Source organism: Anser brachyrhynchus (genome assembly GCF_964034855.1).
Source record: "Anser brachyrhynchus genome assembly, chromosome: 17".
NCBI classification, from domain to species: Eukaryota; Metazoa; Chordata; class Aves; order Anseriformes; family Anatidae; genus Anser; species Anser brachyrhynchus.
This window is the reverse complement of record NC_137710.1, coordinates 8151814-8165078: the sequence shown is the minus strand read 5'-3', so window position 1 is coordinate 8165078 and position 13265 is coordinate 8151814. Positions and strand designations below refer to the sequence as shown.

The following is a 13265-nucleotide window of genomic DNA, read 5'->3' as shown; positions in this document are numbered from 1 at the left end:
CCCCGGCCCCCTCCCCCGAGCTCGGCGCTGCTCCCTCCTCCTTCACCCTCCCACAAAGAGCACGGCGGCGCTCGACCATCCCCTTCTCCTTCCTTCCTTTCCTTCCCCTCCCCGAAAAACCGAGCGATTCCCCTCAGCGCGGAGGCCGGGTGCCTCGGGAGGGGCCGTGCCGAGCCGAGCCGTGCCGCCCGCAGCGCTACCTTAAGGGGCTGCTTGACATCAGCCGAGGGGCCGGGCGGCGGGGGTGGGATTTCCTGTGCTGGAGGTCAGCCGGCCCGGTTCCCCCTCCCCGCCCGCCGCCCGTGCCGGAGGCTGCCCGCGTCCTCCCGGCTCCCTGCTCCCGGCTCGGCTCCGCACAGTGATGTGTAAGCCACAGGATGCCCAGCAGCACCGGCAAGAGGTTTAAACCGACGAAATACATCCCCGTCTCCACAGCGGCCGCCTTGCTAGTGGGTTCGACTACTTTATTTTTTGTTTTCACGTAAGTAACGCCGTGGGGTGAAGGGGTGGTGGTAGGGGGGAGGCTGAGCTCGGCTCCTCCAGGCCCGGCTCGGCCCGGCCCGGCCCGGCTCTGCAGGGCTGCTGCTCGCTGACAGCCGGAGCCACCATTTCGCGCACGGGAGCAGTCAGGCTGCGGCAGGGGGTGCCGGCTGGCTGCTGCCCTGCTGCTGAGAGGGGCCGGGAGGCTGGAAGGGAGGCCGGGGAGGAGGCAGGGAGGCTGGCAGGAGGGAGGCAGCCCGGGGCTGCGCACCGCGGCGTTGCCCGGCTCAGCCCTTGGAGCGGGAGCGATCCTGTCCCAGGCGCTCCGAGCTGCCCGGCTCTGGGCATTTTTTATGTAACTGCCCCTCAGAGCCCGAGGAGCCAACGGGCAGGTTTGGATTTGCCGCAGGGAAAGAAGGGGAAACTTTTTTTTTTCCCCCCTCCGTTTTCTCTGCTCTCGCTCCCACCTCCCTTAAATGCAAAGCAGAGCTCTGGCGGTCGGCTTGCAGAGCCCCCGTCGCTATATTAATATGTGAGCGGCGTGCTGCTTTGCCTCTCTGGTTCCTCTCCCTTTACATAAACTTGAGTTATGAAGAGCTTTAACCCTTCCTTCGCCGGGATGGCAGCAGCTTCCCTGCAAAGGCATTGCTGCTATTTCGAGGGAGCGATGCTACAAAACTGCTCTGAAGCAAGCTTTGACTAAGTTGCTTTTCATGGAGGTGACAAGATTGCTGCGTGGATATTAAGACCGACTGTTTAGCTTATTTTGAAACTGTGCACCTTGTTTTGCCATTGCTAATTTTCAACTGAGCTCAATGAAGCCGCAGGAGCAAAAGGCTGTCTAATTGTGGGAGTACGTGTCCATGTCGGTACCCTTCGGAGTTTCGCCGTAGTACGGTTCTCAATGCTTCAAACTGCTCATTACTGCTGTGGCAGTCTTAATGTAGGATTCCAGAATAAAATGCAAATGTTGTGTTGTCTAACAGTTTCTTAAATCAGAACAGCTTTTGGCAGCGAGTTATGCTCTTGGCTTAATGTGACTTGACTTCTGATTGCTTGTTTTTAATGCATTTGATGTGAAGATACGGGTAAATCCTTTCAGGATATTGCACTGTTTCAGCACAAAGAGCTGGTACAAGTATAAACCCATCATTCATCGTTTGGGCATCTAATTATAGCTGGGTCCTCGCAGGCAAACAGAAGGCAGAAGTTGGCTTCTGCGATGAACTTGGCTCACACTGGCATTGTGGTGTTTGGGTTGGTTTTTTTTGCATGGTTTCAGAATCCAAAAAAGGGGTCTCAATGCCAGCATCTTTCTTTTCCTGCACCTTGAGAAATGGATGCATGCTGCGGTTGTTTTGGAAGCTCTATGTTTGTTTTCATGTGATACTTCGAATGTAGAGCTACAAATTGCCTAGTGATGTAAGACTTTCCTGGTAACACAGTTGTTGTTGAAACATCCTTTTGGCAGCAGGACATTAACTGAGGTGTTTGGTTTAAAATTTGTTGCTGTATGGCAGAAGTAATTAGTTTTAGTCTATTACCAAATGTTAAACTTAATTCTGCTCCCTCTGTTATCAGTGAATAATTACATGCAAAATGAAGTATTTTTAGGATCTCTCCATATTGTAACTTGGCCTGTGCAAGTGGTAGTAAATTTTTTGAGGACTGTCCCAGACATACGTTCTCTGCTGCTGCCAAGCCATGTGTGTAATAAAAGTAACACATAATTGAGCAACTGTTGTCAGGCAGTATCTGAAGTCCTGTCCATTCAAAAATACTCAGATAAAAAACAACAGCAAATCTGTGCAAATTTATCCTGAGCAGTTTTAGTAAAATCTGTCTTTGTTTCAGAATCAAAGCAAGTAGTATGTATGAGATTAGAGTGGCTTTTGTGTGGTGTTTTTTGCTGTTGTTGTTTGTTGTGTTTGTGTTTTTTTTTTTCTAGAGCTTCTCCCTTTTTTCTGTCTTTTTACACAGACAATGTTTTGTGTCCTGAAGATCTTTCTGTCTTGATATGTTATTCATGGCTGAGATAGGCCTGTATTTTCCGGGGTGCTGATCTGCACAACTCCTTTGATGTTAGGTAGGTCAGTGATAAGCAGCAGTTGAAGTTCTGGCCTAACAGTGCTTTAAGCGGTGTTGCTAATACCCTCCATGGCTGCTAGTCATAGCACAAGAACTCTAGCGGGTGACAATTTACTGGAGTTTTTATTAATTTCGTGTTTGTCTTGCTAAGCCCCAAGGCTGCTGTTAAGGATCTTACCTGGCTATAAATACATGAAATTTGTCAATTCACGTATTAAATTTTGTGTGTAGATCAGCTCAGTGGGATATCAGGGACTTGAGCAACCTCAGTGCTCTAGAACTGAATAATGGTGGTTAATGTATGTGGAAAATAGACTAATAACTTAAAAAAAAAAAACACTGATTAGAAGGAAAAAATCTTTTCTGAGCATTGCAAGTGTTTCTGAGTAACCTGTATTAAAAAACCGAGGCTCTGACCAGACTTTCTCCCTAGACATGTTTGTGGGCTCCAGCCACGTAGTATGAGTGTCCTCTGCTAGATGAAAAGCTCTTTGAACTTGAAGGCCAGGGATAGCTTTTTAGCAACGCAATCTTTATTTTTAGCTTTTGTACAAACAAATTCACCAAGTAGCAGCGTATAAAGAGTGTTTGAAATACACAGTATGCGCTATTATTTCATGACGGTGTTGATCAGTGGTGCTCTTATGCTTTAATTGGGGAAAATTCCACGATAGATGCTTCTTTTTCCTCAGCTAACTATTTAGGATTCACTATACCTCTGTTGTATTCCTTCTGGTTTTACGAGGGGAAACAAAACTATTTAGCTATCACCATTATTGCCTGGAAAGGCAGCGAAATATTTCTGTTATATTGCAGACTTAGCTCTCCATGTGTGTTCCTTTAATAATAAATACAAGCGTGTGAGTAGGTGGTCTAATTTGTCCCAGTAGGACAGTAAAAGTGCATTAACTCTAAGCATTGCAAAGGAATGTATAAATAATGTTATATATCATAATTAGGGTAATTTACCCATATGAACAAATCAAATGGCATAATGAAGGAAGAACAATTCTGCTTAACATTACAGGAATCCAGAGTGGTTCAGTTGCAGCAGATGTGAGCTTATTTCTTCCAAACCCTTTTTTGTCTTCATATTTCTTAGAAGGTTTTTCATTAGTGGTAACAATTTTACCCATTTCAGTGACGTCTGAACTCTTATGCCTTGGACTGCTGACTGCTATGATGTAAACTTTAGTGTGTTTGTCCAAAGAACCTGAGTCTCGTCAACTTCCTATCTTACTTCAGGTTGTGTGACTACAGTATTAGAGAACACAACTTAGTCATTCATAAGCATAATACCATAAAACATAACTTCACCCACTGACCTATGATGCTGGATCCAATAGTTCTCTTCACCTACTTAAATTGTGCTACTTACTGTTGTTTGTAGTGCTGGCAACCTCTGAATTTTAGCCTAGCAGCTGCAAAACTTGCATGTATAGATTACACAACAAGCTAAAAGCATAAGGTTTTAAGGGAAAAAAAACAACACCACTGTGGCTAATTTTAGTCATGATAAAGTAAAGCTCTTCATTTTTTTGCTGAACACCGTAGACTAGAAATTTCTGATAATAGCTGTTTTAGGACTGTGTTTTCTGTAGCATCCATCCAGTCAGCTAAGCGTCTTTGAAGTATTGGCAGAAACACATAATTCACAACAAAGATCCAGGTGCCACCACTACTTTGCTATAATGGTAGTAATGCTGCTGTCTATTGTTCTCTTCACTGGCATAGTAAAATGGGTAATTTTCTGGGTGAAGTGAAAGCGCAACTAAGGTCAGAACTCATTCAGCCAATGCTGAAAATGAGATGAACTTTGTTCTTAGAAGTTTTAATGGGGTGTAATCATAGGTGTGTACCACAGACATATGCAACTGGCACTCTAATGCAGTCTGTGACACAGGAATTTAATATCAATAACCCTCAGGAAACAACTGAGAAGTAATAACGGGGTGTACAAGAGCAACTGAGGTTGAACTCAAAGTAAGGATAGAAAGAAAATAGAGAAGTAGTCTTCAGTTGGTAGAAGGAGGATCAGGGGAAAAATGGCAGTTAGACTGTATTCAGTAGCAGGGCTTGTGGATTTACCTTAGTGAGAAAAAAAAAAATCTTGGCTTCATTCCTGAGTGTTTAAAAAAAAAAAATTGGGGTTGTCTCCCCCTCCTTGTATATCCGGTTACTGTATTTCATGAATTAGGAAGACTCGGTATTTCTGCAGTGACTTAATTATACTGGCTAAACCGTATATTAATTCAGAAACATTTAAGATAAATGCATTTCTTAGATCATAACTGACCACCCCCACCCCGGATTATATGCTCCTGCACTGGAATAGCCATAAAATACATATATAATAGCATTTTAAAGTTCACAGCTATTGTAACTGTTCTGGTTGGCAGTGGGAGCATGATTCTACGCGTACCTCAAATTCTTGAACTGTCTGTTAGATCTCATCCTCCAGTGACTCATTTGTGTTCATAGGTCAAAAGAGGGGAAAGCATCTTGTGTTTTTAATCTAGTCAGTCACTTAGTTGGTTCAGTCACTAGCATAATTCAAGTAAATAGAAGATCATCTTTGCTTTAGTGAATTCAATTTGTATCCAAAACTGTTTGTCTTACCTAAAGCCTTTTAAGGACTTCAGTGAACACCAGTTGCAGATATTCAGTTATTCATGTCTACCAGTTCTGTGCTCTAATTTCAGTTAGAACAAATGATTAAATGTGATATTAAGAGTATATTACAGGTGGTATGAGCCTTTGACTTTATAGCAGCCTAGAGGAAATAGTATTGGATACTGATAAATAGGTGCACAAAAATGGAAATAAAGAAAAAAATTTAGCTTGGATTGCTTAATCTTTAGAAGCTGCTAAATGGCATAAATTGTGCCTTGGAATGTGATCTTATGGCTTGGCCGCTACCTAGTAACTTGCTGAAGGTGGCTTGTGGATTTGTGTTGCTCTGGTGGTTGCTGCTTGTGACTTAGAATGTCAGAAGTTCAAGGTTTGCTGTGGTGTGTCTGTGGAAACACTGCTACTCTGCTTATCCGCTTCCCCCTTGTTCTGCCCGGATGATGTCATACCAGATGTGCCCGTAATTTTGAAGCCTTTACAACACAAAGCTCATAGTCCTTGTCTGTTCTGAGCCATTCCAGGGATTCACTTTGTATTGTTGATGCTAATCGTGAAAAAGAACAAATTCACTCTTTTTGGAATTTCTTTCCAAACCATACTTTACTACTTGAAATGTTAGCCTATTTCTGAGTAGTATTATTTTTTTCATGTGCCAAACCGAGAAATTGCTGGAACTGGTAGGGAGCAGCTTCACAAAGTATACATACACAGACAGTCATGCAGATGACAGTAGAGAGAGGAAAAAGCATGTAGTTTACAAGTTTAATTAGGTGAATTTCAAGACTGATTTCACACTGAAACCAACACTGATTGGGGTAGTGCAATTTTGAGCGAAGAAAAGCCAAATATTTAAAAGAATGCAAAACTCAGGAGAGATTGTAGCCTCCTTAGGTATTTTAGCATTTTCCATCTTAAATGCATCTTTAATGGCAGATTTTCCTTGTCTACACTACTGCAATCCGGAAGAGGTAAGGCTTTCCAGATTGACCTGAGTCTTCTCAGTTGTCATGCCTGTCAGCTTCTGAGAAATGTTTATTCTTCTTATGACAAAGAAATGTCCTTTTAAGCTCTGGCAATTTCATCTTGGTATATATATTTTTTTCTAAATAGTATCTAGATAAACTTGTCATGCAAGATAAAGAGGCAGGGAATCTCAACAGGAAAATCCATTTAGCTGAAGTGTGAAAAGGCTTTTTTTTTAATGCTGGAAGAGAGCTCAGTTTTATTGCTTTTAGCTAGTAGAGTCTATCATCTTCACTTCCAAGGGGACCAGCAAAGTTGGCAATACAAGACACTTCTGAAAGCTATTAAAATTCATTCCTTTAGGAAAAAAAAAAAAAAACAAAAAACACCATGTTTATGATCAGCAAGAATATTCTCTCCTCCTGTAGTTTGGGGGAGGGAGGAGAGTCATCCTCATTGATGGTAGTAAATAGCTAGACATCTTCAGCTGTGGAGTGTGCAGCTATTTGCATGCAGCCATCACAGTGGCATTTGAATGCTAACTGTAGATCTCGTTTTGAAGTCAAAATAGCTAATGCAGTGAAAGTTATTCCTGTGCATGGGCTATCCACAGCTGTAGTCAGTGTGTGGTTTATGCCAGTAGCAGCCTCCTTTCCATTTTTCCTAATGAGCAGAGATTAAGGATGTGGGTGTATGGAAATAGGAATGAGAGACTGCCTCAATTAGATCAGGGTGGGCCTTTCAGCCTTTGCACGTAAATATACAAACCATTTTTCTATTTTTCTTTAAGGTCCTTTTCAAGATACTCTTTTAAATGCTGTCTGTGTTTGTCTAAGTATGCCACATGTGTGTCCTTCTATAAATAGAAGCAATCTCTACAAAATTGTGCAAATGGTACGGGAGCTCGTTTGGTTTGTTAGCAATGTAAACTGAGGGATGCTATTCTTCAGAACATAAAAATACCATAAATTGAGAGAGACACATTTGGTGACCTTGGACTTCTGATTTTTAAGGTCCATTACCTGAGACAATTGCTATTTATACACTTAAATTTTTGCATAGACAACTTATTCTGTTACTAGGTGCTTCGTAGCCTAAATCAACTGTAGGACCCTGTGGCCTTGGGATCGATGTACTTGTTTTTAAGGGACATGTGAACAATGACCAGAACAGGCTTTCTGTTCTCATTTTACCTAAGTGTATAGCTACAAGGCAACTCTTCAAGGCCTACAAAGGGAAGCCACAAGTTTTATTTAGCTTGCACAGGAAGATTTTTGGAATACAGTAATAGTGGTATAAGCTGGTTGAGAGCATGAAATAGATGCCTACTGGAGTAGGGAGAAGAATCTTAAAAGCCGAATCGGTGTTACTCTTGTGTAACCAATACAAAAGGGGAACATTGATTTACTGTCCTTTGATTTGAGCCAGTAGATACAAGACGTCTTTCTGACTAACCCAAGGGTAATGTTCAATTTGGCTGCGCTGCTAAAGAACTACTATTAGTTGATCAAATGTCAAAGGGAGCTGCTAATGAAGTTGAAAGGAAGAGGCACAGGGGCTGAAATAGTAATGCTGCAGTTTTCAGTGGAAATTCTGTATTTTATTTTTTATTTTTGCAAAGAATGCCATCGGTTGGAAAACTGTAGTCAGCGTGGATCTGTTTTGCTTTAGGAGAGGCAGTTTTGGGGATCCTTGTGTGGTGATTCCAGTAATTTGTTCAAATGAGTACACCACAACATAGTGTGTACTACATAAATCATCAGCCAGTAATCTGTATCCAGAAAGAAAATGTATTTAGTCCCTTATTGTTCTTTTGCAATTACTAATACAGTTTAGCTTTACTTCCTTCAAAGCTGTCCAAAGTGCCTAAAATTCTAAGCCCTGTACCCGTTATGCAGACATTGGCGGGTACTTCACTCTGTTTTTCTCAGGACGGATATTATGGAATAAACTGTACAGTAACCCATACTTAGATATCACAGTGGTTACCATGGTTCTCTGTTTGTGAAAGCGTAAGTGCAGGATTTGTAGACATCAAACGTGAAATCATTATGAAATATCTTTACTGCTGTGTTTTGAGATCTTCCAGTAACAAGAGACAGTGGAGTCAGGTGCAGAAAAAAAGCTCTTGAATTTTAGATCTAAATCTAAACACCAAAGCAGCTGTTTCCAGTGTACATGTACACCACTTTATTATGTTCCTTATTACTGATGAAGTCACGTAATTTAGGAAATGCTGCCCTTTGGGCAAGTGTGTCACAAGTTTTATCAAGCAAGGTGGCCTTAAGATGGGAATGAGAAATTCAGATTTTTATCAAGCCACATATGAGGTGGTGTCATTATTTTTTGAAGGGAGGAGTTCATGGAAACTGACTAGTCAGAAAGTACCTTGAAAATAAGGTATGTATGTGCCACTCTGAAATGACTGCTCTCCAGGAAACATCTGCATGCGCTCTGACTAGATTAATAGCAGAATATTCTTAAATGAACAAATTAGTTTTTAAGTTGCAGCCTAACAAAGCAAACTTGAAACTGCTTAAATATATAAGGGCTTTCATAAATAGTCAGACAAAGCCTTACTCTCCCAGGATTCTTAAAACTAAATTGGCATTTGCATTAGCTCTCTTTCATGTCTTCAGGGAAATAATCCAATGTAATATCTATATCAACACAACTTAAGTACGGTGCTGGGAATAAGGAAAGCTTTGACATATTTATAAACAAGTATCATTTTAATTTAAATTCAGATCAATCACAAAAATGCTTTGAAATGGAAGGGTTCAGCTTAAAACTTCTGAAGATACTCTGATCCCAGTTGGCTGGAAGAGGCAGGTATTTTCTTCACTCCTTGTTTTGCTCTCTTCCTCTCCTCCTTCTTAGTCAGTTCCGTTTTCAAAAGTTATTTGGGATTATTTTAATTGTGTTTAACCTCATGATTTTTTTTTCTCATGAGTGAGATCTCATTTTGCATGTTTAGCTTTCTCTGAAGATTGATGTTTGTCCTAGCAATAACTCTCCAGATGTGTTATGATCTAATAACGCTGAGCACCAGTGGTTAACCCTCGTCTGCTGTCAGCAGCATGCTGAACCACCTGCTGTGTTTTACCAAACCTCATAACTCAGCATTTGATTATGTAGTTTCTTGGCTCCAAGCGTGTGGAGCTGTTAGGCATGTAGGTCGGTGCACTCTCCTTTCCCAGGGTCTGTATCCAGCACTGGGCTCAGGAACCGCTGCCCGGAGACTTCCCTCTGGAGTCACACAGTCATCTTGGTGTCTCTTCAACTTCCCAAGGCTCAACGGTGGAGTAGGGACTGCCTGTACGGTTGTCTTCAGATGGTCAAACCTGTAGCTCTAGGTTCTTATATACATATATATATATATATATATATTTTTTTTTTCCTCATTTCTCTCTTTGTACAGTGCATGTCTCTCAGACCTATCTTCCCTCTCTGGAGACCTTGCTGCAATCCTAATCTTACCACCTGGCTACGTGGAAGCAAATGACTTTTCTAAGGGGTCACTCCTTGAAATATATTGAGGTTTGTGGTTTGAGTTGGCAGTCTAAGTTGAAGAAAGTAAAAGATTGTATAGCGATGCAGCTCTAAAGACAGATTTCATACAATATGCATTTTCAAATAACCTTCTGCAAAGCGTCAGCCTCTGTCTACACCTTCTAATTAAATCAGTGCACAGGTAGGCTGGCTTTGTATATATCTCATTTTGTGTAAAATGGTTAACAAGTCCTTGTGACAAAAGCAATAGAAGCTTGAACAGGCATTGCTAATATTTTTTTCAAATTACCATGTCTTGATAATTTTGTAAGAAGGGATATATAAAATGGTTGCTTTCTGATACGTAGTGTGAGCCGAACAGGAGGAGATAGCCGAGCTGCAGAATCTGATGAGGTAACTTCTATTTCGTGTATGGAAGTTGTAGCATCTACAGCAGCAAAGCGGTTTAATATTTGCAACAGAAATTCCAAAGTGCAAAGGCAATGCAAGATTAAAATAACAGTACTTGCTGGGTGTGGCCATTAAACCAATATGATTTTTTTGCAATTGCAGAACAAAACTTATGATCTTTGTCCAGATGTAGGACTGTATCAGAAAATTAACTGCAAGGATTACTTCAGCTCTTCTCAGCAGAGATTTGCTGAGAACATTGCCTCATTTTACATGACAAATCCATTCTGAAAGCTAAATTTTGAAGTGAATGCCTACCTACACAAGAAATGCTCTCAAGAAGCTCAGGGAGAATGGAGGTGGACAGGAAGACACCATTTCATTTGTAATAGTGAAAGGGTTGGTTCCTTGAAATGGGATGGTTCCAGTCATGTTGTGTTTTTCAGTAAATGAAATTTGACAGATCGCTTGCAATGATAATGAGGTACAAGGTCTTGCACGTGTTAGTGAATTTCACCTTGCTGCTGCTGATAAGCAGCATTTCCAACAGGTTGGGAAACTTTGCTTCCCTAATGCTTGAGCTCAAGAAGGCTAGACAAAACAGCACTGTAGTCCTTTATTTCACATCTGGGCCCTTTCTGATAGTGAGTTTTGAGTGTGGTCAGATGCCTAGATGGGACCCTTCTTGATTTATATAGGACTGTGGGACGTGGCCACTTGGGATTTACCTGTGTGGAGCTTGTTATCCTGGGCAGCGGCTTGGCAGCACCAGTAACCTAACAGCAGTGGGCAGCAGCTGGTGGGTTCAGCTAGGTGCGTACCTGTGATAGGTTTTTCTGACTGCATTGATTCTCCAGCCATCAGACCAGGTCAGCAGCTACTAGTCATGACTGTGAAATGCTTTGCTGTCACAGGTCAGTTTCCAGTGGACAGGTGTCTAAACCAGCACTCTTCCTGATGCTTTTTAATTTTTGGTAATGTCAGAGCTACTGTGAATGCGTTGCTAAACAAGAGATGCTATTGTGCAGGCAGAGGACAAGGTGATAAAAGATACAGACCTGGGAAAATGTTCAGGCTTGTATATGGATGTATATGTATTTAAATAAGTGATCTTGTGGTTAGGACTACTCTTGGAACCACCTGGTTCCTGGGCTCAGGTCTTAATCCTGCAAACAGCTGTCTGTACTCTCTCTAGCAAATCACTTAATCCTTCATCTGCATTAAGTGTAAGATTTTATCTGGCTGTACTGGTAGTTAGCTGGGGCAAAACTGTGTCCCACTCCCTGTGTTGAAGTCTTAGTCTCTCCTGGTTTCCAGCAACATAACTTGTGAGTTAGGTTGGCAGTGCTATCAGAGAAACTGAGGCCGAGAAGCACTGTACAATTGGAGCATTGGTGCTTAGGAAGTTTTGCACATATGTGCCAACTCCAGACTAACATCCTTTGAGCCCAGGACTCAATGGAGATCTTTATTTCAGAAAAGGCTTCTGAAGAGAAGGTTTATTCTCCATCTAATGTCATTTTGGGCCATCCTAAAATGCAAGTGAATGTCATGCAGCAAGACTGTTTTCTGTAACACTGAAATCTGCATGAACATATGAATATGGAGATACATGGACTAAAGCTTCATTGGCTGTCTTTAAAAGTTTAATGGTTACATTGTAGTATTTAAACTTTCATTTGTATGTGATTCCACAAAGGCTAATTACTTTTGCCAAGTAATATTTCTTCCACTATATTACAAAGGCTAGTGGGATAGAGCTAAACATGATATCTGTGGTTGAAGAACTGAAAAATTAATTATTTCTTTTCTAGCTGCTGTGTTTGATTTATAATTCATATCTGATAAAATGAGAAATACACTTCTGTGCTAGCTATCGTCTCTCCATTTACTATCTAGGTGTTGTTTCATTGTGTTGCTCTTTGCTCGTTTGTTTGTTTGTTAAATTCTTCCTTCAGTGGATGTTAGGGGTTTGTGAATTTTGGGCCATAGAGTGCTGCTGAACGAGGAGGTTGCCTGATCCATGTTTTCGTTGCCTGTCATTTCCTTTAGACTCATTATCCTTTGTAGTATCTGGCCCCAAGGCTTGTGTTTACTCCAAACTGTGTAGCTGCTGTAGCACACTGCTGCCACGACCCTTGACTTTTATTATTATTACAAGAGTAGAAAAAAAGGATTCAGGGTTACAAGATGTAATTCAAAATCTCATCCCATCTGTTGTGCTGGAGTGGTTTATATGGGTTCGTGCAACAACTTTCCCGTATTGAAACTGTACGTGCTATCAGTGGGTTACTGTCTTTACTGTGACCTTTGGAATTCTCTCCAAAGGGGCTGACCAATGCTTCTATCTTTTTCCCCACTAAGTTCTCTGTTCTTAGTCTATGAATTTATTTGATCCAGAAAAGTACGCAGAATTTGGTCTGGTCAATAGGGAAAGAGGTGTCTAGCAATTTGCCAAATAATTGTCCTCCTCTGAACGCAAGAGAGACCTGTTTAGTGCTGTGATGCACTGGATCTTGCTTTTTTTGATTAATATGCTTTATGCTTTTGTTTGCTTCTTTCAGAGTATAGTGTTATTTATTTTTGTTGCTTCAACTGCTTTGGAAATGAGGAAAAGATATTTTGAGTGTAATACCTGCTTGGTCTAAAACAAAAAGTGTTGCCAGTTTACTTCTTGGTTCCCGCAAAATACTTTTCTATTGGGCTGCTTCTGCCACGTGTATAATATGTCTCCAAAACAGCATACTGTGCGTGCATGATGGGTGGATTCCTGCATGTCTGACGAGGGATGGATTCTCTTGGGCATGCAAGTCCTGCCAACACTTCAGTTAGAAAACTTAAGGTTTTAATGTACATTCTGTCTTTTAGTCCCGGTTTGGCCTCTTCTTTTGGAAGACGTTTCTCTGGAACAAGTTATAATGTACCAGGCTTTTTACAATAAAAAAAAAAAAGCATTTATAGTTATATGGAGATGGTTAATTAGAGAGTCTGCATCTAACTCATATTTCTCTCTTTAGATTCCTTCCCATTGTTTCTTACCATGCCTGTTTAAAAACTTGATGAAGCTGTGTAAGAACTACACAGATGGGATGAAGCTGCCAATTGATAAGGAATGTTCTGATTTCACATGGCAGTAACATTAAGGGGATGTTTTTTCTGTGAGAATATAAAAACACTTGACTGTCACTTCCCTGATTTTA

At 41.2% G+C, this 13265-nt stretch overlaps 1 protein-coding gene across 6 annotated transcripts in view; it reads left to right on the top strand.

The window, feature by feature from the left end:
• The first annotated feature begins 87 nt into the window (after positions 1 to 87).
• Positions 88 to 13265, top strand: part of ZDHHC8 (zDHHC palmitoyltransferase 8) — a 120371-nt gene continuing 107193 nt past the window's right edge. For 2 of the 6 annotated variants that reach the window (XR_013940403.1, XM_080559773.1), the window contains exon 1: positions 88 to 481. Coding sequence is in view for 2 of the 6 variants with exons in the window: in XM_080559773.1 (XP_080415899.1) it covers positions 378 to 481 (104 nt within the window). In the remaining 4 variants the exon portion in view is untranslated. The remainder of the gene's footprint in view (positions 482 to 13265) is intronic. The other 4 variants (XM_080559775.1, XM_080559774.1, XM_080559772.1 and 1 more) reach the window with 4 other exon arrangements.